Below are 25,743 nucleotides of genomic sequence, written 5' to 3'. Positions count from 1 at the left end.
GAAAGATGAGTACAGTGTTATTTTTTTTCCTTCTAAAGGGGCTGGGTAGGCTGTATGCCACAGGGGTTGGGTAGGCTGTATGCTACAGGGGCTGGCAGACTATATACTGGGAGGCTGTAACCAATGCATTTCCCACCCTCGGCTTACACTCGAGTCAATAGGTTTTCCCAGTTTTTTGTGTTGAAATTAGGGGTCTCGGCTTATACTCGGGTCGGCTTATACTCGAGTATATATGGTATATATATATATATATATATATATATACATATATATATATATATATATATATATATATATATACATATATACCGTATATACTCGGCTTATACACGAGTCAATACTCGGCTTATATACTCGGCTTATACACGAGTCAATACAGCAAAAAAAAAATACTTAAAAAAAACAACTTATATACTCACCCTCCGGTGGCCCCGATGTGCAGCGCGGCTCCCCTGATGTGCAGCGCGGCTCCCCCAATGTCAGCGCGGGTCCTCTTCTGTCTTTGGCTACATCCTGCTGGGCGCCACCATGTTTTTCTCCCGGGCCGGCACATAGTATGACGTCAGCAGCGGCCGCGTCATGCTATGCACCTGTCGGCCGGGAAGAACATGGCGGGAAGAACATGTTGACAGAAGAAGGGCGTGGAAGCCAGAAGAGGACCCGCGCAGACATCGGGGGAGCAGCGCTGCGCTTCGGGGCCACCGGAGGGTGAGTATATAAGTTGTTTTTTTTTTGTAGTGCTCGGCTGGCTGTATACTACTGGGGACAGGCTGGGCTCGCTGTATACTACTGGGGGCAGGCTGGGCTGGCTGTATACTACTGTGGGTAGGCTGGGCTGGCTGTATACTTGTTGGGGGGCAAGCTGGGCTGGCTGAATACTAGTTGGAGCAGGCTGGGCTGGCTGTATACTACTGGGGGCAGACTGGGCTGGCTGTATACCACTGGGGGCAGGCTGGGCTGGCTGTATACTACAGGGGGCAGGCTGGGCTGGCTGTATACTGCAGGGGGCAGGCTGGCTGTATACTACTGGGGACTTGCTGGCTGTATTCTACTGGGGATTTGCTGGCTATAAACTGGGGGGGGGTCTGTGATCAATGCATTTCCCACCCTTGGCTTATACTCGAGTCAATAGGTTTTCCCAGTTTTTGGTGGTAAAATTAGGGGTCTCGGCTTATACTCGGTCGGCTTATACTCGAGTATATACGGTATATATAGGGGACAGTAGTGATCAGATTCAGACTACAGAAGCAGTTTGTTGTCTGTTACCCCCAAAAACTTATAAAAGTGAATAGGAACTGTGGAAACAAAATGATAGGAAACTTTAAACCAACACCTTGCTTTATTTTAAGTCCTAAAAAATACAATTTAAACCAGTTGCAGATATAACAGTTCACCAGAGAAGCAGTGCAGGTCCATTGAAGAGACTGGGGCTGAGCTTTAAGAGGAAACACAACCTGTGGACAAGAGTGGCGCTAGTTTGGCCACCCTCTAAAAATCATCATGAACTTCATTGGTCTTTTGCACCATTCCTCACATCACTTTATCTGTTGTAGTTTCTCTCTTGGTTGTCTGTGCCGACACTTGAGATCCTTTTACCGACACCTGACCTGCAGTAACATGACTGAGCCACTACATAGAGATTGGAGCTGTTCCAGTTCCAGTCTCTGTGTAGCTGATGCCAAAATTAGCTAATTGTTTGGAATCCCAAATGTCAATGTTCTCTGTGTACTGGATTAGTCATCGATATAATAGTAGTTGGAATATCCTTTTAAGCTATCATTAGGGATGAGTAAATTGAGTTCCGGTATGGCCAAGCACTTCTTTCCAATCACTGCAAAATTTATCCGAAGACCAAAAGTCTATGAAAAAGTAGCCGTCCTCCGGGAGCCTTGATGCGGGTGGGGGAAAGGGTTCTCCTGTTGCTGAACCAGAGCTGCGATTCCCTTCCTGGAAGTCTGGAATCAGGAGGACCCAGAGTTGGCCAATTAGGATCCAAATATACATTTTGGAAAAAATTTGGTGAATCAGATTTTTGCCAAATGTGTTTGTTTCTAACGTTCATTTATTTAAGGGTTCACAGATGCTTAGGCGAGTTTCAGGGTCGCTAAAGAATAAAGGGTGGCACACTGTAACAAAAACATCTGTTGCAGTTACTTCAATAAACATGCAACCCTTTCCCAAATGTTAAAAATACAATAAGACCAGACTCATTTCACTTCACTCCTGCATCATCACAGAAGGGTAGGACCTACCAGGATCGGCCATACGTGTTAAAAAAATAAACCCACTTTGTTAATTCACTTGCGGTGCGTAAAGAAATCTCAGTTTACCTTGAAATAATTATAAAAGGGGAAAACGTCCCAATTAAAGTTACGGGATGTTTGACGTGGCCAGCTGCTATTACTCGTGAAAATACGTCAACATGAAACAGATTTTTCTTGAAGTTTCGGAGGGGAAATAATTAAGTGGAAATTATAAGAAGTGAACTCATAGTATATGTTGCGATGTATAAAATTGCCATGGGCGCTATATGGCTGCAGGGCAAAAACTTACATAAAACATATATAAAACACAACATAAACTTCGTAAGCCGAAGCCTCAGATCGTGGCTCAGGGAAAACAAGTGGCCCGACCAGCGTGGATTTCTTTTTCAAGTGGAATTGTATAACAAAATACTTCAAGGGTGTAGCTACATTTTTAGGCCTTGCAGTTTTAAAACATTTCGAAAGGAAATAGTTCTTAGTTTCACAGCCAGCCTATAGCAACAGCTGGGAGACTACTTATTCCTTCAAAATGATCTTTCAAGCAGACACCTGAAAAATAAATGTACCAGGATAGACACATTACTTCATTTAAAAGTCCCCCAGATGTAAAAGTATATGAAATGGAATGCAAGGCATGCAAATCGCAATCTATCTCATGGTGGTATGAAAATTCTTTAAGATAAACTTGTGGGGGCAGCAGACCTGCTATACTGTTCTAGTAGTTAAATTCTTGGCATTATCTTTAATTATGTGCTATGAAGTCTCGCAATAAAAATATGGTGAGTATTACGGGTTTTTGAAGACTAATTTAAACTGAAGAAAAAGGAACGGGTTGTCCAAGAAAAGCAGATGAAGGCAGACGGGCGATCGGCCCCTGTTTATTTTGAGAAGATACCTTAAAGGAAATCTAACTATGTTTTTATGCATTGTGAACCAAACATACCTTGGAAATGCTGTAGTGACAATGATGCAGAAACATATCTTGTTTAATCCCTGAACCGAGTGTTTTTTTTCTTCAAAAAACAATTACAAAATTCAGGACCTTGGGAAAGCTGGGTCCTGTACATAAACACATTACACACAGAGCTTCCTGAACTGTCCAGACAGGACTAATCAACCTGAGCTGGATGACTCCACACAGCAGCTGGGGGATGGTGCAGCGATTGATTATTTCTTCCTGTCAGGGACAACACATTTTCTCGGCTTATGCTGGGCAGGACAGGCTGAAGTAGTGCATAATTCCGTTAAGAGGAGAAGCACCAAGCAACTACAGGAGCGAGAGAGACTCATTTTCATAATTTTATAATTGTCTTTTGAGCAAAACCACTTGGTTCAGGGATTAAACAAGATATGTTTTGCATCAATGTAGCTAGAGCATTCTCAAGGTATGTTTGGTTCATAATGCATAAAACAAATGGTAGATTTTCTTTAAACATGTTCCCTGTTGCTCCATTCATATGCTATAGCACTGACTCTCAGAAGTTGAACTCCCCATTACAGTAACTATTGTCTTTCCAGTGGTCTTTCTTAAAGGGGTATTCCCATCTGGGCATTCACATTTAATTAAATTCATTTGCCATATGTAAACATTTTTTCAATTGGATGTTTTTTAAAAAAATGTTCCCGTGTGAAGATAATTTCTCATGAATGTAGTGATATGGTCCCTTAGAAATGAGATTGGCTCCTCGGATACGACCACGTCACATTTTGGCAGCGGAGGCCAGACATGCGCTATTGAGCCCCGCCTGACCACCAGGATTCAGCAATCATTATCACAGGACGGCTGTCGGACCTGCAGGAACTCCCGGACATTTCATATACAAAAACCTTTTGTTTCTTTGTGCAATCACTCCAGCAGAGGTGGCCGTATCCAAGGACACAGTCTTGTTTCTAAGGGACCATATGACTACATTTATGAGAAATTATCTTCACACAGGAACATTTTTTTTAATAACATCCAATTGAAGAAATTTTTATATGTGGCAGATTAATGAAACAGACGAGAATACCCCTTTAAGAAACAAAGTATGGCTTTCTTGTAAAAAAATAATTCCTTGACCACCTGCAAAAATCTTCATACGTCTTCTACACACTGCTGCTGGATAGGAGGTGTCTCTACCTGTAGTGTTCTCTGCCTCCTCCCCCAGCAGTACAAAAGAAGTGGTTCATGCCAGTGGAATCTGCTGATCGTAGTCAGGAGTTTATGGTCATATCCAAGGACAACCAAATGGTAAACACCAGGACTGATAGAGACAGGTTGGAATTATATGTGTGAAATATTGTATTTTTGTTAATAACATTGAATTAGAGAATGTGCTATTTTATTATCCTGAGTATATTTAAGAATATTGCCTTTGTAGGAATACCCCTTTAAGCCAATTTCCCTCCAACCAAGTGTCAAAACATACGATTTTGGTTTTGGAAATTCATCCAAATTTGAACTGACTTCAGTCCCAGTGCTACTCAACCACCTATTGTCAGATTTTTGTATACGATTTTCAGAGTTTCTTCCTTGAACCACGCGTAGGGAAAAACTGACAGTACTAGGATGAGGTTCCAGTGGTGCCCACTTTTGAATTTTACGCATGACTCGGACGAGAGTAGCGCATGTTGTGTTTATCTCACAAAGGATCGAATCTACAGTGTGTTAAAAAAAAACAAAAAAACTGGGTAACATTTATCAGCGCTTGTACCAGCATCCAAGCCCTGAAATAATTACAATGCCTAGCGAACCATCAGGCATTACGATTATTTTTTCCTCTACACCACCTCCACCCAAGTGGGCGCCGAATGGGCATGCGCAAGCCTGAATGGTGGAAGGAAATGCCTTGTTTAAGATTATACACCAGCACACCCGGTTTACGGAGGGGGATTTTATACTATGCACAAAGCGGCACTGTATAATAAACGTCCTCTGATCTGTCAGATGTACGTTCAGACAGCACGAAAATCATTCGTGGGCATCATTTGTGATTGACGTTTAGTCTTCCAAGGTCGTATCCAACACAAGAGCAATCTTTGCTTGTAATTAAATCATATCTATTAATCATTGTTTTAATAATAGTCCAGAGTGAACTTTTCCATATTTTCCCCCCAAAAGTTTGACAATTATATTTGCAGTATCCAACCATTTAATAAACTGCTCCCTTAACATAAATAGACAAAAATGAAAAGTACAGTGTGCGGTCCCTTAAGAAATATTACAGCCATTGGAATTTGTGTTTTATTGTCGACATTCCTTTGTCATGATATACATGTCCTCATGTGATACTCCTGTCATCCAATCCAGTCCTAAATTACACAATGAGTACCCTCCAAAGGTTCCATAAAACACAACAGGGTAGCTCTCTCTTGTCCAAGTCAATAGCAGACAATGATGATTATTATACTTTATTGTTATTTTTGTAGCCCTTTTTCTGTAGAGGCAAAGAGAATTTACAACATGATGACCACAAAAGGCAAATGCTTCATGCTTGACATACAGTATTCTGTATTCGTGAACCGTAACATTTACGTTCTAGCGCTGGCGGGGAGATCGGTAAGATTGCTGACAACAACAAAATGAAAAAATTATTTAAATCTGCTAAATATTATAATTTGGTTAAAAAATTTAAAGCAAAGTATAAAAATGTAACAACATTTCAAACTGCATAGGAAGCAAGACATCTGCAGGGCCCAGTTGTGGTCGGGCAGTTTGGTCGTGTTTGGGCCATATTTAACACCTTGAACCTGGTACAGCTGAACTGCATGAGAAACAATCGTAGCCAGGAATGGGACTTGCTCTATCATTTGTGGCTGTGTGAATGAGCCTATAGAAGTAAACGGGGACTTGTCCCTGAGCCCTTACCTGAAATTGTGTAGGATGTGCAGTTTCATGGGCAGCACGATGGCTCAGTGATCAGCACTACAGCCTTGCAGAGCTGGGGTCCTGGGTTCAAGACCCATCCAGGTCAACATCTGCAAAGAGTTTCTATGTTCTCTCCGTGTTTGCGTGGGTTTCCTATCATGCTGGTATGTTGATTTCATTGTGAGCCCCATGGGGACATAGCCTCTGTGTGCACTATATATAAAAAGTGTTATTATTTGGACTGATATTTTGCGCCCCCCTTTGGACATTATGAGGGACATTTATCATAGGCTTGTGCACCCTGATCTGTCTGGCATTGGCTGCGCAGTCGGACCACTCTACTCCTGGTGCAGAATTGTACTATAATCTGCACACTTTTATAACTTGTTATAGTGTGCAGGCAGGAACGTCCTGTGCCATCCCAATCCTGTCAAACAACACCCATATACAAGACAACCCTCTTTTCTGCCTCTCTACTGACCCTATTGTTTGTACTAGAAAATACCCAGTATCATTAATATGGCAATATCGCTGTGGAATGGCTGCAGAGCGTATAATTCCACAGCCATTACACAAGCATCAGAAACAAATGAGATCCAAAGGTTGTTGATGTGTTTTTATGCTCTGTAGTGTGGGATTTATCCTAATGCCATTTACACAGAAATATGGATTTATGATCCCCAGCATGTCACTGGTTAATCTGCAGAGCCATTCTCCATTGCAGATTTTCCCCACAGTGTGTGTATAGGATATGCATAAATACAATACACTACACTGCAGGACTTTCTATGCTTCCAGTATAACAGTCGTGCTCTATGATGGCTTTGAAAGAAATATTGTAGCTTTCCATAGATATAGAAGGATAAATAGAAACTGTAACATGTAAGGTTCCAATTTATTTTAATTTTCCTGTAAAAATAAAAAAATATACAGATTACAATTTTATACCAAATACTGTTCACCCCCCCCCCCCTCCATTCTGTATTTCTGGGGGCCAGACCACCACTTATACGATACTGATTATCCATCTTCCATATGGGCATCTTCTGATGACTGGGGTCGGTCTGTGAATCAGGGTTGTGGAAACAGTAAACCAAACTTCTGACTCCACATTTCTTTTTTTATGGTCACTCTAGTGATTTTGAGTTTCTGGAGCTCCTCTACTGAGCATGTACATAAAGTGAAGCCACATTCATCTAATTTTTAAGCCTTGGGTTGTGGTCCACGCCACATAACTGATGGAAGTGTTCATTGGTGCAGGCAGTGCAGCGGAGGTCCTCACTCCTGTTGCCAGTTGTATGTCCCGGCATCAGGACCTAGGAGTGGTAAGTACTTGTCAGCTGTACTGTACTGCTCCCAGGTCCTCCAATGCTCTTGGCTCAGCTCTGCTCCGGGTCTTGAATCTGGGACATAAAACCAACCTGGGACACTGAGCGGCACATGAAGGAAAGAAGAAACTACAGTGCAGAGCAGGGTACAGAAGAGAAGTCAGGAAAGAAGATGATTTATTTTTTCTTGTTTGCTTTGTGGTCTCCAGTACTATTATCTGCTCTTGGGTCTCCGCGATTAAGATCTGCTCTGGGGTCTCCAATATTATTGCCTGAGTTGGTATTTATTGATAAGCTGTAATGCTGTTTCTTGGGGTGGTATTTTGTGCAGTACTGTGGTTGCTGGTGCATCTAGGGTGCTTAAAGGGGATGCCCCAGTGCTGGAACAGGGGTTGGGAGGTGTCAAGCGCCCCAGCACACGCACTCGCCGCACCCCCTCACACACTCTCCATGTTCCTGCAGCCCCTCACACACTCTCCATGTTCCTGCAACCTCTCACACTGCCCCCCCCAGTCCTGCAGCCCCTCACACTGTCCCCCCTGGGTCCCTGCAGCCCCTCACACACCGCCCCCTGGGTCCCTGCAACCCCTCACACCCCCCCCCCCCCCCCCGGGTCCCTGCAACCCATCACACTGCCCCCCCCCCCCAGGTCCCTGCAGCCCCTCACACTGCCCCCCCCAGGTCCCTGCAGCCCCTCACACTGCCCCCCCCGGGTCCTTGCAGCCCCTCACACTGCCCCCCCCCGTCCCTGCAGCCCCTCACACTGCCCCCCCCCCCGGGGTCCCTGCAGCCCATCACACACAGCCCCCCGGGTCCCTGCAGTTCCTGCAGCCCCTCACACTGCCCCCCCCCCCCCCCCCCGGGTCCCTGCAGCCCCTCACACACCGCCCCAGGGTCCCTGCAGCCCCTCACACACTCTCCATGTTCCTGCAGCCCCTCACACACTCTCCATGTTCCTGCAGCCCCTCACACACTCTCCATGTTCCTGCAGCCCCTCACACTGCCCCCCCCCCCCCGGGTCCCTGCAGCCCCTCACACACCGCCCCCAGGGTCCCTGCAGCCCCTCACACACCGCCCCCAGGGTCCCTGCAGCCCCTCACACACCGCCCCCAGGGTCCCTGCAGCCCCTCACACACCGCCCCCAGGGTCCCTGCAGCCCCTCACACACCGCCCCCAGGGTCCCTGCAGCCCCTCACACACCGCCCCCCAGGTTTCTGCAGCCCCTCACACACCGCCCCCAGGTTCCTGTAGAAACTCACACTCTCCATGTACTTGCAGAAAACAAGCAGCTGCAGCACCTCTTGCTGTGTTAGGAGCTATGTAGAGCCGCCTCTGCTTCCTTTCCTGTGTCCGTTGTATTTTAACAGAGTATAGTGTTTAGCCACTACTCTATCTTTTGGCCCCATCGTCCTTTAGGGACCAATCAGGTCGCCGCTTTTATTATGTTACCTGCACAGGTAAAGTGCAAGCTGCTGTCTGATTGGACGCATCCTGCCCAGTCTCGTCTATGCAGGTTCCCGCCGGTCACGTGACTCGGCCCGGCCCTGACATGGCTCCCTGCCCCAGCTACTTGTGACCCGAGCACCAAACATGGGAGAGCGAAGCGCGCAGAGGCCCCAGCACCTCCACATCCCTGTGACATGGCTCTCCACCTCCTGCAGTTGCCGGAGGAGATCCTCCTGCTCGTCCTCTCCTACCTGGACGGCCGGGCGCTGGGGCGGCTCGGGCAGGTGTGCAGGAGGCTCCGTCACTTCACCTGCAGGGACGCGGTGTGGAGGAGGATAGCCCGGCGCTGCCTCAACTCCGGCTTCGTTCGGCAGGGAACAGACGTGTGAGTGATTACCGGCGCTACTCTGCTCTCAGGCTGCGGCCTAGTCCTCTGGGAAGCTTTACGTAAACTGCGTTGTTGCTAGGACGTAGCGCAGCCGCTTTGACGTGGTTCACGTTAGAAAAGAACGTACATACGGGTATTCTCAAAAGAAATCTGCGTAGTTTGTATACAGTCGTGTGTAGAACTACAAGGCCCAGCAATGCCTGGCTCTTTGTGCAGGGATGTAGAGATATCTCTTTCAAATCCTGCTGTCTCTGTGTGACGTCAGTCATTAATTGTATAGTCACACACAAAAGTAAAATCTCTTTTTAGGTTGACACGAAGCAACCGAAAATGGCGCAACTAGCAGGTGCTGATCCGCCTCCTTTACGAAAATCTACCATGAAAATGCATCATGATAAACCAGGGACACTTACTCATAGATCCAGGCACGTGACTGTGGTTATCTTCTTATATTTGTTATCCATGGCCTCCTTCCTTCTAACATCAACTTTTAAAATTATGCTGATGAGTATGAAGAGATCTGGAGTTGTTACCAGAGTCGCTCCATGCAGCAGATTCACAGACTGTTACACTGTGTAGGAGCACCTTCCCCTCCTGGTGTGTTCAAAAACTTCCTCTGCTGCAGGGAGATCGTGTAAGACAGCCTGTGAAGCTACAGCATGGAGGGTCTCTGGTAACACCCCCCGGAGCCCTTCGGGGTAATTAGACTAATTTTAAAAGTTGATTTTGGAAGGAAGGAGGCCATAGATAACAAATATAAGAAGAACATCACCGGTGCCTGGATCTGTAAGTAAGTATAATTTATAATGATGGATTTTGATAAATTTTTTGTCACCCACAGCACCCAACTGCACCATTTGAGTAACATGTGGGTCAGAAGTGGGTTTGCCACATTGAAGTCCCATAGTGGACCTGTCCCATGTGTCCTTTTGAAGTCAAAACCACATCAAATGCACATCAATCTGCGTGTGTAAAAACACCAAAAGGCCAGACATATAAAGTTCTGTTTATTTTACTATGCATGTCTATTACACATAGACATATAAAGTTCTATTTATTTATTGGAAATATTGTGTACATTTTTTTTACACGGAACCTTGTGTTGCATTCATGTCATGGGACCTGGACAATGTTATCGAAGGTCCAATACACTTAACATTTTCAAAATGTACCTCATGTTTGTATCTGATCACATGGAATCGCTGAATGTCTCTATGGACTTTTACACCTCCAAATATACATGTTGTAATTTTCTGTGATCACATACAAACATGGGGTACATTTTGCAAATGAAAAGTGTATAGGACCTTAGATGACATCACCCTGGTCACATGAGGTGAAGTGCTGAATAGTAAGGAGGCATAAGGCATGGGGAGGAGTAAATGGGAGGGGCTGGCAAGGACATGTCCTCTCTGATGGCAGGGAATATAATATAAAGGTGATTTCTGTGGATGTAGGGAAAACAATTTTTAGCTAAAAGAAAGGTGTCAGTTAATAGGGCTCTATGGGAACCTGTCACTGGCTGTATATGTAAAATAGTGGTGACAGGTTCCCTTTAAAGGGCAGATGTGCCTTGACTTGGATCCTGGTGTCTTGCACACCCCACAACGTTTCTGCCACCTTAGGTGATGTCAGTATCATAAATGGCATCCGAATCGTTGGAGGCCGTTTTCGGCTCCGAAATCTTCCCCTCCAAGCTGAATGTAAATTCTAGAAAATTGCATTAATCCCAGTATTTCCTGGTTCTTCTGTGGATGGATGTTTGTCACAGCGATAGATGTAACATAGAACATATAAGATGGGGTGTGCGATGTTACTATTTATAGTGACGGTGTTAATGACTTTGTTAGAATTGTCTACTCCTGAGTTTCTAAAACTTTCTTTCAACAAGTGATAGAAATTCCAGGGAGGAGAATGTCCATACAAGCCACTTAGGACATTGCTGTAGAGAAAAGCCTCATTGTGTGGAGGCAGGTCACAAGATGGTGATCAGACATTGGCGCAGTCATTAAACCGTATAGTGCTGGGGCCGTGATAACATTGTTACTGTACTGAACTAGGAGTATTCTGCTCTACAAATAGTCCATCGCTGGTCGTCTGGTGTCAGAGATCTGGACTTCACTGAAGAGTTCTGTCTGAGTTGCTAATTGCAGTTTTCAACCATCGTTTTGATCTCCAGAGGTCAACACCAGGGTCATCAGGACAGACGTTCTGTACGTGTACTGGGGAGTGGAGCCTCCTAGCTGTTATATTCTATGACAATACAATAGATTATTTATTTATTTTTTCATTTGTTTATTGAATTAATTTGGTCTTTTTGTTGCTAATACATAGGTCTATATATTTTATTCTTTCTATTGTATTATCTACAAGAGAAAAAAATCTGTTGTGATTATTTTATATTTGTTATATTTATTTAGACCAGTAGGCAACAAACCAAGTGTCAATTCATACAATTTTGGTCTGTCCTTAGTGCTATTTGACTATCTGTTTTTTTTTTGTTTTTTTTTTATATAGTCCAAGTGCCATCAGAATTGTGTCAGATTTTCACATCCTAATCGCAAGTTTCACACACAAGTCTGATCAGAATCGTGCACGCTGTGTTTTCCGCTTCAACTAACTGCGCAAAAACATCTGACATGTGCATAGGATTATAAACGATCGATGACAGGGGCGTAACTTGAGGAGTGCACCCGGGCCCAAGAGGTTTAGGGGGCCCTTATGTTGTCACTTTCCCATATGAGAAGATTATTACTATAAGCCATACATTATGGGGCATTGGGGCCCATCAGCTTCTAGTTACCCCGCTGATTGAGGAGTCACAGTTCTGTTAACCCCTTAAGGACGCAGCCTTTTTTTGTTAATTTTTTGCTCCCGACAAATGTATAACTTTTTCATTTTACCGTGTACAGAGCTGTGGGTGGGCTTATCTCTGCATAACAAATTGTACTTCTTAGTGTTGGTATTTATTATTCCATCCTTTGTCCTGGGAAGTGGGGGGAAAAAAATTCCAACTTCAGGGAAATCAGTGAACAAACGCATTTGCGACATTTTCTTGTAAGCTGACATATTTATTGTTCCCATGTTGAGCACTGTACAGCCTTTTGATAATTTGTTATTAAATTCTTTATACGTTGCAAAATGGCTTAAAGTGGCTTTCAGGCATTTGGGCGTTACTTTCTGTTACAGGGGTTCAATGCCGGGAATAACCGTTATTATATTTTGATAGATCAGACATTTTTGTATACGTGGATATCTAACGTTAAGTTTGGATCTGTCTGTGTATTGGCGATATCTAACATGTTTTTTATTTTACTTGTTTTTATATCAGTTCTACGTTAAGAGGCGGTGATTTGTACTTTTAGGTTTTACTATTATTATTTTTTTTAATTTTATCTCTAGTTTGTCTGATTCTACCACATACTGCCATGCTACAGTATGGCAGTATATCTGGATTTTCCACATCATCCATTGCAATGTGAAAATTGCACATTGTAACAGATCTGCAGAAATGATACGGCTTCAGGCCTTATAAAGACCCGAGGCTGTCATGGCGACAGATTGTGGCTTCCTGATGATGTCACGAGGAGTGACAATCAAAACAAAGATGGCAGCGCAATTAAAGGGCACATGTATCATCAACCTCTGTCTTTTAAAGATACATTTAGGAACACTGCAACAGACACAACCACAGGCTAACTTCTTAGCTTCTTGGCATAGTCACAAAAATGCACCTATAAAGCTCCAAAACATCCAAAAACCTGTAAAAAGAAGAGAAAAATACAGTTAAAGATACATGTCCCCCCCATGACGCATATATACGTCAGGAAGTGTTAAGAGCGTAACATTGAGAATCGATTGTGTGCAACAGGCCATAAACTAACATAATGGACTCCGTTATAGGGCACATAGCAGAGCTGTATGCAAATCCGGCCCAAAATAGGACCTGCTGTATATTTTGCAGCGTAGCCATTTGGTCATAGGTCGGTGCGACTCGGGAGGAGATGTAATTAGCCTGAATTTGAGCCAGAAAATGCTTTCCGCCACGTTTATCAAGGCTTTTAGACCTGCTTTCCAAACTTTTCCGACCTGTCCGATGAAAGGGGCGTGGCTTATGAAAAGGCGCAGGCTCCAAATATTTTTTGACATTGTGGCGCAATTTTAGAACAAACACTATGAAGGTAGAAAGTAGAGCATGTCGGCTTTAAACTGCGGCAGAATTTAACATCACTGTGAAAAATGTGGCTCAGCTAAAAAAACTGCGCCACCTAGTTACAATTATGGCGGGATCACGGCCCTATAGAGGTTTCATTGATGGTACAATATGGTCGTGTGAACAGAGCATAAGGAGCAGCACCCAAAAATGATAGTATTTTTACAGATTATGGCAGAAACGGGCATGAATTATAGCACATAATTAGCACAAGTTGTGGGAAATTTATTAGGATCTCCTCGCTGGTGGATAACCAAGTTCTAATGTCTGTGGGTAGCTCCCCATTGTCTACAGCAGGGACAGACTCCTAGGTTGCCAGCTTCTTTTTTTACAATGTTTTATTGCTGTTTTAGCTCCTATCACTCAGTGATGGTCAGTGTAAAATTCCACAGTGTGGGCGGGGACTCTCTAAGCAGACACTTCATGATCCCTCTAGTGCTGTGAGATGCTTTGTGCTGACAATGTGGTTACATTCAAAGCACAAACCGTTTACTACTGTATAAATAGTAACAAAGGTCATATGAAACCTACTCCTGTATAGTAATTAATAACGTGCCAGAGAAGCCAAGATTACCCTCTCGGATATCGATGTATAACAACAAACAAAACTAGGACAATGAGGGATCAAATGCAGCATTCACTGTATTAGGAATGAATAAATAGCCTTTATTGATTACATAACATCTTTAAAAAAATGTATATAAAAATTTCTTAGGAAAGACACAAGATGAACAAACCAGGTAATAGGTACACAAAGTAAATAATTATTTTTGGGGAAGCACATCCATAAAAGGAATTACATAGCATTGTGCAAACCCTATCCCAGTCACAGCTCGAGATCGGGGGCTGAACGCCAGGTAATATGGTCCACAGTATATCCGTCTCACAGCACTTATTATTAGTGTTTAATACATGTTACCACATTATTCTGCCAGTGCTTCTATAGGTAGAATAGCTGTGATTGGGATAGGGTTTGCACAATGCTATGCATATACTATTATGGATGTTACTGTGCTTTCCTGTATATATAATTATTTACGTTCTGTGTACCTATTACCTGGTTTGTTCATGTTGTGTCTCTACTAAAAAAATGTTATATACATTTTTAAGATGTTATGTAATCAATAAAGGCTATTTATTCATTCCCAATACAGTGAATGGTGCATCTTATCCCTCTTTGTCCTAGTTCTGTTTGTTGTAATGACAATGTGGTTAGATTATCAGGGTATCCCTGTGTAGTGGCCTAGCCGAGTACTGCAGTTTTTCTTCCATTCAAACAAATAGGTCTTACCACTTCACAGAGAATGGAGGTGTCTGCTTTCTGTTCCCTTCTATGGTTATCAGCTGCTGAGAACATATGATCTGTTGTGGTGCTGGCCATGGGACTGCCATGAATCTGATTTTAAAGGGGTTGCCCACTTAACCTCATGTTTTTTTGTAATGTAAGTGTAAAGGGCAAGATATCGGGTAGTTTATCAATATACACTCACCGCCCCTTTATTAGGTACACCTGTCCAACTGCTCGTTGGCACTTAATTTCTAATCAGCCAATCACATGGCGGCAACTCAGTGCATTTAGGCATGTAGACATGGTCAAGACAATCTCCTGCAGTTCAAACCGAGCATCAGTATGGGGAAGAAAGGTGATTTGAGGCCTTTGAACGTGGCATGGTTGTTGGTGCCAGAAGGGCTGGTCTGAGTATTTCAGAAACTGCTGATCTACTGGGATTTTCACGCACAACCATCTCTAGGGTTTACAGAGAATGGTCCGAAAAAGAAAAAACATCCAGTGAGCAGCAGTTCTGTGGGCGGAAATGCCTTGTTGATGCCAGAGGTCAGAGGAGAATGGGCAGACTGGTTCGAGCTGATAGAAAGGCAACAGTGACTCAAATCGCCACCCGTTACAACCAAGGTAGGCAGAAGAGCATCTCTGAACGCACAGTACGTCGAACTTTGAGGCAGATGGGCTACAGCAGCAGAAGACCACACCGGGTGCCACTCCTTTCAGCTAAGAACAGGAAACTGAGGCTACAATTTGCACAAGCTCATCGAAATTGGACAGTAGAAGATTGGAAAAACGTTGCCTGGTCTGATGAGTCTCGATTTCTGCTGCGACATTCGGATGGTAGGGTCAGAATTTGGTGTCAACAACATGAAAGCATGGATCCATCCTGCCTTGTATCAACGGTTCAGGCTGGTGGTTGTGGTGTCATGGTGTGGGGAATATTTTCTTGGCACTCTTTGGGCCCCTTGGAACCAATTGAGCATCGTTGCAATGCCACAGCCTACCTGAGTATTGTTGCTGACCATGTCCATCCCTTTATGACCACAATGTACCCAACATCTGATGGCTACTTTCAGCAGGATAATGTGCCATGTCATAAAGCTGGAATCATCTCAGACTGGTTTCTTGAACATGACAATGAGGTCACTGGACTCAAATGGCCTCCACAGTCACCAGATCTCAATCCAATAGAGCATCTTTGGGATGTGGTGGAACGGGAGATTCGCATCATGGATGTGCAGCCGATAAATCTGCGGCAACTGTGTGATGCCATCATGTCAATATGGACCAAAATCTCTGAGGAGCTTCCAGCACCTTGTTGAATCTATGCCACGAAGAATTGAGGCCGTTCTGAAGGCAAAAGGGGGTCCAACCCGTTACTAGCATGGTGTACCTAATAAAGTGGCCGGGGAGTGTACATCTATCAATAGTTCTTCTGTGTTTTTTTTTTTTTTTTTAATGTAAAGTGAATATGAGGGTCCTGGCCATTGCTCATGGACAGTTAGAGATCACATGACTCTCCATCTGCGGCCATTATATGGACAGGAATGTCTGGCTGGTGAGGTAAAAGACCGGAGGTTTTACTTACATATCAAGAAAGCGGAGAAGAACTATTACTATATGTATATTGGTAAACTATCTAATATTATGCACCTCACACTTTCACACACATTACATAATACATGAGGAAAAGTGGGCAGCCCCTTTAAGGAGCTATCTTGAGCATAGGTCGGCAATATTGTCTGTGATTATTCCTTTCATGCTGTCATCAGTGGCCACATTCAGTCTTCCGCTCCCCTGGATGTAGAGTGTCCACCTCCTACTCCTTCAGTCATTAGGTAGAAGTTGTTTCTCGTCTCGTATTTCATTCCTGGTTTTTTTATGGATAAAAAAAAACTGTTTTATTAATTTGCATTGTTTGCGGCCCAGTTGAGATAACTGTTATAACGCTTTCCACATGAGTTAATAAAAAAAGGTTTATTTTATATTTAAAATAGTTTTGGGCGGCAGGAAATGACCCATCTTAGCAAGCACTTAAATCACTTATTGTGGGGGGGACCTGTCTGCGTCGCCCTCCTCGCCAGCATCTATGTGCAAATCCTTCTTTTCTCTCCTCCAAACTTGTAAAGCAGGAAATCTCCTGGTTTTTATTTCAAAAATTAACCAGACCCCGAAAGTAGCTCTTTACATTCCATAACGTTACCTCCAGTAGATTTAGAACAGATACGCCGATAATCGTAATGTTTGTTTAAGGAAATGTTTCTGCACTTGGGTTTTGTGTTTTATTTAGGCGGTAGAAGAAAAATTTGGGTCTCCATACTCTCATTTGACAGCACACATCTAGTGCAAAAGAAAAGAGCCAGCAGGTGGGGCCCTTTGAGATGACAATTGTTCCTGGTTACCTATCTAACTATATGTGTGTATATAGAAATGAGGTAGGGGGGGGGAGACCAACCAACAGTCGGGAGGCATTTAGTCGACCAACTATTTGCCCTTCACTTAAAAAAACACCTTTGATTGTGCGTTTAGTTATTTAGATGAAGTTTTTGAAGCCAAAAGCAAGCGTGGATCATAATGGGTGAGAACATATCATGGGAGAAGCTGTTCCTCCTCTGTACGTACTCCAGTCCTGGTTTGGACATCAAAAACTACATCTGAAAAATTGATCGTGTGAACGCACCCTCAGAATTTCATCATCTTGATTTGGTCTTCACCTGTTCCACCAATAAAAAGGAAGATGCTTTTTTTCGTTTATCTTAAAATGCACTTATCCTCTAAATGTGTAATTTCGAAAGAGGGAAAGCTCAAACTTCTGTGAACCCGCCATGAGCTGCCCTATACTGTATTAGACTTCTAAGGTCGGAAGTGGAATAGAAATGGACCTGTTTTCCATTATTTTATATGGGACACCTTACAGGAGTGCCTAAAGTATAAGGCAGTGCAGGGTGTCCTAAGTGCAGAGGGGAAAGATGTGTATCCCTCTGATCTACACAATACAGATTGTGACTTTTGGGTTGTGTTGACATGTCTCTTTTTATGTGGACTTGTGTTTGGTTACTACTCGGACCACAGCAGTACCTTGTCTTGGACAGTGGCTGTTAATGTTTTTAGAGAGCGGTCTGTAGCTGTGAACTTATTCACAAAGGTTCACGAATATATAATGTTTATCCAGGGTTGTCCTAACCCTATTATAATTCTATTTCCAATGTTATGTTGAAAGTTGATAATTGTTATGCCTCATTCACACAGCCGTTGGGGGACGTCTATACGTCAGATAAACGTCCCCCATAGGCTGGCAATGGGCACACGGCACCGTATGGAGTGGCACCGCACCGTTCCGTAGCCGGGAGAAAGATAGGACATGGAGAGGGACAGGGTGAGCAGTCCTCATCCCCTCCTCCTCTCCCCGGCGCCGACGTGTGCCCGCTGTGCTACGGTACGGCAGGCACACGTGTGTGTGAATTCAGTCTTAGAGGCATGACATGACTTTGTTCCGAGCATTGTGTTGGCCTCAGTTCCTAGATCTACTGCCGGTCTCGTGGCTTCCATGGTGGTGGTAATGGTTTGGCGCAGTAGGATATCCTGCTGTACACATGACTGGAGAGAAGAGACTTGAGACATATACCTGGTATGGCTCTAGCAGTATTATAAGAGAATACATGTGTCTTTCTCCAACTTGTGGACGTTTGTTTTGGGATTCCGCAGACATCATTTATTATCCTCTGTAACAATGTACCTGAGTTTCTCTATTTTTATCAGCTATCTTTCCCAGCTGCACTTCACAAGACGTGCGGCCCGCCAACTCCCATTATTAATGATGCGATCATCTTCATAATGCACAGGGATATGTTTTTTTTTTCATATTTCCTCTTGGAAGATGTGGTGTATGATGAAGAGGTCTCTTGTTTACCGAGGCCAAGTCTTCCTGGAAAGTGTTTTTTAGCATCCAGCCAGGCAGCAGGACATTTACTAGGCTCATACATTCAACAATAAAAAATGGAAGATTTTTCCAAATAATGTGTTATGAACGTCCTCGTCATCCAAGCTTTTCTTGTAGCTTTTGTAGGTTAGACAAGTATGGCGGTCATGTGACCCTACATTGTATTACGTTACTGGGATTGAATATTTTTTTTACCAATAATAGTCTTTTTTTACGATATGTCAATATTGAGCTTTTCTGCTAAATGTACTTTTTTTTATCCTTTATCCACCAGTGATGTCAAATACTTCCTTTAAAGAAATTTACCATCAGACCATAAACCAGGGACACTTTGTCAGTGTCATGGTGCCTGGAGCTATGACTATCTCCCTATATATGTTATCTACGACCTCCTTGTTGTTGGTGAATCAGAGCCCCACATTGCTGCAGATTCACAGGCTGTTACAATGAGCAGAACATGTTTCATCTCCTCCCTCCCTCTACCTGTGCAATGTAGCAGCAGCGGGAAGAGCCAAGAGAGGGGAGACCTGCTCTGTGAAGCTACAGCAAGGGGCTCTAGAAACGACCGCAGAGATCTTCAGTCATTAGCATAATTATAAAAATTGCTTTTAGAAGGAAGGAGATGGGAATATTTCCACAGTCCTTGGTTTATCAGGTTTGAGTTTGGTTGATTTCCTTTAAAGGGATATTCCAGTTATTTATTTTCTACCTAATCCACAGTATTAGGATCACTTGTCAATCATGGGGGTTGATGACTGGGACCCAAATGACCACAAAAAAACCCATAGCCCTTTGTTCTTTCTGAAGGAATGAAGCAAGTTAGCCTGTACCATGTTTAACTAGCTATCATTCATTCAGGGGTACATGGGACCCCCAGAGTCATGAAATATGGGGGTCCCTCACCAATCGGTACATTATCCACTACATGCACACGACCGTAGCAGCAGACGTCTGCCATGAGCTGCGAGGCGGGTGGAGAGGGGAAGGGGGAGATGTCTGGCCCCCAGACAGGGATAGCACCTGCTCTGTCTCTTGCGGAGTGAGGAGTATAACACTCGGTGTCAATCAATGAGTAATCGTCACTTAATTGAAGTGTATGAACGAAAGAGGCCCCATCATTAAATTATCTCTCTGTCTAGAATTTATTGAACAGAAACCCACACACCTTTCATAGTGACCCAAAAATTGCTTTAAAATTCCCATATAAATGCATTTTCTTAATGAAGAATACCCCTTGTAGAACAGTACCAATGTGTGGGGACCCCTGCAAAGTATCCACCTTTGCATAAGACCATTACCCGGTGCCTTCTATCTAAGGTATCAGCGTCGTGAACAGACGTCAATCTCTAATGCATCTTCTAAGTTCAGAGCCAGCTTTTTATTTTTATTGCCAATTATATAAAATACTACAAGCCGGTGCCAGAATAATCTTCCGTAATGGCTCTACTGCTGCCCATCTGAGGCCGCACAAGGAAGAACTGTGTGTACCGACGGGCAATTAGGATTGTGTCCCACAGGTCCAAGCACTTCCCGTAACATTGGAAGTTTACGCTTCCTAAAAGCAGAAAGCTAATAGAAATTGCCATAGGAGCACGGGCCCTGCCTTAAACAGCTTAACTACTCAAGCAGATTACTTCTAAAACAATTTGTAAGTCCCCTAGGGCTTTTCTATTTTAAATGGATCAATTAGACACCTTCTGAGTACTACTACGGGGGAGAGGGGGGTCATCACATGGGCGGAGAGGTCTGTATTTCAGAGGGAAGGAGAAAATATACAGAACTTTGCAGTCTGATGACGAGGTTTATATAAGGTTTTTAGCGGCGCTCCTAGTCTAGGTGTAAGCTTTGATTAACGTGTCTGTGTTGTGGGTTACGGCGTGCGGCCGCTACATGGCAGCTACATGTACAGGGAGCCAAGTGCTTTCCTCTTCCATTCCCTGTGTTTTAGATAAGTGATTCCAATTAGATGGGTGGAGGTCTGACATCTGGAAGCAACAGAAATTGGTGGTTTAAGAGGCTGTAGCCGGGGGTGCAATCGGACCACCATTGGCTGTAGTGTATGGAAAAGGTGAGCCTTCATATATACTTGATGGTTTGACATTTACAGCCTACACATGGTAGCAGGGTCCCTTCTGTGGGCTCTTAGTTCTGTAGTTTCTGGACCTTTGGAGGACCTATAAAGGTGCTGAAATGGCTCCTGTGTACATGTGTTTTCAGGACCGGTTTTAGACAAAGTGGGGCCTCAAAATAAATCTATGTTATGAACAGTCACAGTCAGTAAGAGGCTCCTTTAGTCCTGCACAATAATAACACTTTGTAGTTACAAGCAGTAGTAGGTAAGTATCTGTAATATGGGGCTGTATGAGAATATTAAAGGAGAGACAGATGATAGGGAGATGGATGATAGAAGATAAATATGAAAGATTATATAGATTTATAGATGGACAATGGATTTATAGAAGCATAAATACAAAGTAGATTATATATAGATACCTAGATGTTAGAAGATAGATAAGAGAGATAGAAGATCGATTGATATATGGATAGATAGGTAGATATATAGATGATAGATGATAAACATCTTCATCTAGGCATTCAACCAAGTGGTATTAAAAGAGCAATACATCTTCTGCCTACAAAGGTCCACACACAGGGGGCCCCTTTAGGACTGGGGGATCTGGACAAATGCCCAGTTTGCACTCCCTAACGCTGAGGGTCGTTTTGAGAGCTAGCAGACATGTATGAAAATTATAGGCTATCTTCAGTATCTCAATCCTGGTATTTGGTTTGGTTGGTCATGGACCCCTACAAGCCTTGGGCACTGGGCTTCTGCACAAAACGCCCATATTATAATCCGCTATTGTTTACAGCAGTGATGGCGAACCTTTTGGAGACTGAGCGCCCAAACTACAACCAATAGCCACATATTTTTTACAAAGTGCCAAAGGCAAATTTAAAGTAACTTATTTCAAACATATTGGCATCCTGAAGACACCAATACAGTAGAAAGATGAAGCAATTTGGATTATTATTGTAGCTGCCCTCTAAGGTCCCCTTAACAGGATGAATCACAGGCCCTGAGAAGGGGCTTCAATGATAATCCAGCTCCATACCTCCTTGCTGCTCCTGTACTTTCAAGTCACTTTAAAATAGTGCTAAACATGGCAGGTTCTGGGCTGCCTGTGACTGCAGGAGGAGGAGTCCTGAATGGTGACCTTTGTGCTGGGTGGCCACAGAGAAGGCTCTGAGTGCCATCTCTGGCACCCGTGCCATAGGTTCGCCACCACTGGTCTACAGCATTTGGATAAGTGCTAGTAGTTTCTTCACAATCTACCAGTGTAGTGGTTGTGCTTGGAATTGCATCTGAAACCCGACCAATGAACATCACATTGATGCAGTGTAAAACTAGAGAGGATCCAGTGCTGAAACAGCGGATTATCGACAGTGCGGAGAGTCGTGGAAAGTCTTCAGCAGTTTGCAACATTTGTTACTGTAAAGTTAACAAACCTCATCCGAAAAAATCTACATATAATACAAATGCATCTGGACGCAAATTCTTTGGAGACCATGTACTGGATTTTTTTCTGTTGCAAATGATATATGGACGTTATCATTGTAAATTGTGGCCGAGGCAGTGCAGACACAAGGCCCTTTGCTACTGCATACTACTAGGTTGGACTTTGGTTAGTTTAATTTGACGTGGAACTCTTGGTTTTGTACACCAGAAGGTTCTGATGAGTTTTGATACGTGACCTTGTAGTACTGCTTGGGGTCACCCTGTCTGAAGTAGGCAGGTTTTTTGCAGTGGTAAAGGGACAAAAGTGGTTAAAAAAGACCACCCACTACCAGGCATAGAGGCTAAATCAATCCCAAACTTGCATAGCAATACAGCTCACCTTCTGCTAAATCAATACAGAAAGCTGCCACGTGCCTACAAGAATCAGCATAAATCACAGCCTCGGTGTTATACAGCATTACTCTTGTTGTTGGCTGTGGGTGCAAAACATAATGTTACCTGGAAACCAAAATGTTTTTGGGTGTAACAGACCCCGTCACCTCAGAAAGCGGGATGAATTCTTGTAGCAGAATTGAACGTCTGGGAATGGAGAGTTTCGACTGTACGACCTCTTCCTGGACCCGGCTCCCAGACTTCACACGACTCCTACAGGCAAGAGCTTCTGGAATACTCAGCCGTGACCTCAGCCACTGGCAGGGAAACACTTCAGCAACTGGAACGCGTTCCAAGCTTTCTTTCTTTCTTTCTTTCTTTCTTTCCTTTTTTTCTTTTTTTCTTTCTTTCCTTTTTTTTTCTTTTATTTTTAGATTAAAGAAAAAGGAAAAATTTAAATATATATCAAACGTCTAAAACATTTTTAACTTTTCAAGCGTTTAACGGTGTTATGCGGAAAACTCGTATTGGAGCAGTTGTAAAACAGCAGAGTTTGGAAAACTTTTGAAGTTTTATATGTCGTCCAGTTTAACTGTATTTCGCCAGTGCTCTTGTCACCACTTTAATATGGATGAAAAACCTGCTGTATACTATAGGACCTGCCGTACCATATGCTACATGCTTTGGTTCTCGTACACCATTGTCGTGTCCTAATGCACTATATAGGGGGAAATTTATCTTAAAGGAAACCTACCACCATGGATCTACCTATTATGGTGGATCCAGTGGCAGGTTCCGCTAATATATACTAGTATAGCCCTTTTTAGGGCTAATTCTTTCATGGACAGAACTTTTATAAATTTGAATTCCCCCAATATGCAAATTTCCTAAAGAGACCACTGGGGCGTGGAGTAGCCGGAGCTGAGGCTACACGGCGCAGCTACTCCACGCCCCAGTAGCCTCTTGTGTACCGCCTACCAGATAGGCGCGCGGCTATGAGCTCCTGTGCGCACTTGTCTGCGAACCTGGGTTTTTTAGCTATGACTAAAGGTTCCCAAAAGTAATAGTTGGATGAAGTTGTTGAGTGGTATTCTTTAAAGGGAACCTGTCATCAGGATTTTTGGCTTGGTGGAAAGAAAAGATCTAGAAGAGCTTCCAGGAGGGAGTTGATGGATACTGTGGTCATGTTGTAATTCTCAAGTCCACCAACTCTTGTCTACACAAGTGGTCACATCCCTTTTCATTGGAGAACTGTTGGGTTTCCGAATGATTGAGTTCTGCAATCTCAGTGATCATGAGATTGAAAGCTTTTAAGTCCCAAGAACTGTTGGACCTCAGCTGTACTGAAAGTCCATTGTGGTTGCTGTCTGAGCTCACATACCAGATATCCATTTATAAGGGTCCGGCAGGGGACTTTCCACCCCTCTTTTCATGGTCACTAGGGCTCCCAGTAGTCAGACACCTACCACCCATGTGAACAGGGAAAAATTCAGCTGAAGGGACGGCCGTCTATTTGTAATATTAGAAAATGCTGCTTGGCAGATAAGAGGTTAAAGCCTGTATTGTGGGAGCCCAGGGATGTCTTTGGCGTATGTGGAGTCGTGGCGGCTTGGCGTGCGTGCCGCGTTGGTGACTAGTGAAAGTTTCCAGCTCAGGTGCAACAGTTCAATATTAATGGCAGCATATGGTGTTCATCAAAGCAGAGGGAATCGCTTTATAATCGATACAGGTAGAATTTAGTTCTTTTTGATATTTTTTCTTTTTTATTCTCCAGTTGTTTCGCTCTCCCTGCGATGCAGATGCCACAGTAATTTCAGCAAGTCCAGCAGATTATTAAAGAATTACTTAATTGTGTTTTCTGTCGGTCTACAGCAGATCGTAGCGGGGTAACTTTATTAGGCAGCGCATGTTACATGAATGGATACCCTGGTCTGGTCTTTTACAAAGTACAAAACTTTATTTTCCTCCAGAGAATCCGTTGCCTGTGACGGACTCTGCAGATAATCCCACTAGAGACTCGTTCTGAGAACCACACTAGCGGTTTAGTGCACATTATTACCATTCAATTGATAATGCAGAGCTTGTAGCTGATCCTAAAGGCACACAAACCCTTAGTATTTCTTTTTCAATTGTGATAGACTAATATGTATGTATAGTATACAGCTAGTGTGTGTATATATAATATATATTTATTTAGGGTTATTACAGCACATTGTACACTATACTACTTGAATACTACAATCATTGGATCTTGAGAATATTGAGTACAGTACAGACACAGTAAACCGGAACTCTTGACCCCCCCTCCCCCCCCCACATGCCTTTGTTGAAAAGTGCAGAGCAGGCGTCCCAGCTTAAATCTGCCCTCTCCCGCCAGTAAAATCATTCCCCTCTCTCGTCCTGCCTTTATCAATGTTGGCTCCGCCCACCGAAGCCTGGCACTGCCCATCATGGGGTGCAGTAAATGGTGAGAAGAACTGCAGTTTCCCTCTCAGTGCAAGTTTTCCCTATGCAGTGAGAGGGACTGGGAGAGAACCTGCCTGCTCAGGTTGAGTTTGAAGAGACACAGAGCTGTCCAACGGAGGAGGCGGTGTTCACTGGCAGCCTGGAGAAAACATGACTCTTCAGTAATCGACTCTTGCCTTCTCATTTGCATATAAGAAAAACAGCTGTAATTAAAGGACATCTACCACCAGGATCAAGTATCATAAACCAAGCACATTTACATGCTGGTGTGTGCCCCTCTGGCAGGATACACTGATCTTTTAGCTTCTTATGCCCTTGTTTTTACAAGAATGAGCCTTTAAAGTTATGCAAATGAACGGCTAAGAGGTTCAATTAACATCTAAGGAGTCCAGACCCCCCTCAGGCCCATTTGCATAGTTTAATAAAGTTATTTATTCGGTGTAGAGGAGGTTCCAGAACATCGTAGAAAATCTGCCATATATACCCTTAAAGAGAACCCGTCATGCAAAATAAGCCCCCTAATCTAAATAGATTTTCATAAACTGCCATTTGAGAGCATTACCTCTATCCCTTCATTGTCCCTCTACATGCCTGTAAACCTAAGCAATGAGGTCCTAAAGCTGTATGCAAATGACCTGTGAAATGTCCAGTGAGTCATTAGCATATTCAAGCTCTCC

The 25,743-nt window shown here is 43.5% G+C and overlaps 1 protein-coding gene across 2 annotated transcripts in view; it reads left to right on the top strand.

Annotated features, from left to right (window-relative positions):
- Nucleotides 1–8,943: 8,943 nt before the first annotated feature.
- Nucleotides 8,944–25,743, top strand: part of FBXW4 (F-box and WD repeat domain containing 4) — a 109,081-nt gene continuing 92,281 nt past the window's right edge. Inside the window, exon 1 of one of the 2 annotated variants that reach the window (XM_072131362.1) lies at nucleotides 8,944–9,270. In XM_072131362.1, the coding sequence (XP_071987463.1) occupies nucleotides 9,080–9,270 (191 nt within the window). In that variant the 5' untranslated portion in view covers nucleotides 8,944–9,079. The remainder of the gene's footprint in view (nucleotides 9,271–25,743) is intronic. The other variant, XM_072131361.1, reaches the window with a different exon arrangement.

The sequence above is a fragment of the Engystomops pustulosus genome, chromosome 11 (assembly GCF_040894005.1).
Source record: "Engystomops pustulosus chromosome 11, aEngPut4.maternal, whole genome shotgun sequence".
NCBI lineage: Eukaryota > Metazoa > Chordata > Amphibia > Anura > Leptodactylidae > Engystomops > Engystomops pustulosus.
This window is presented reverse-complemented; position numbering and strand designations above follow the sequence as displayed.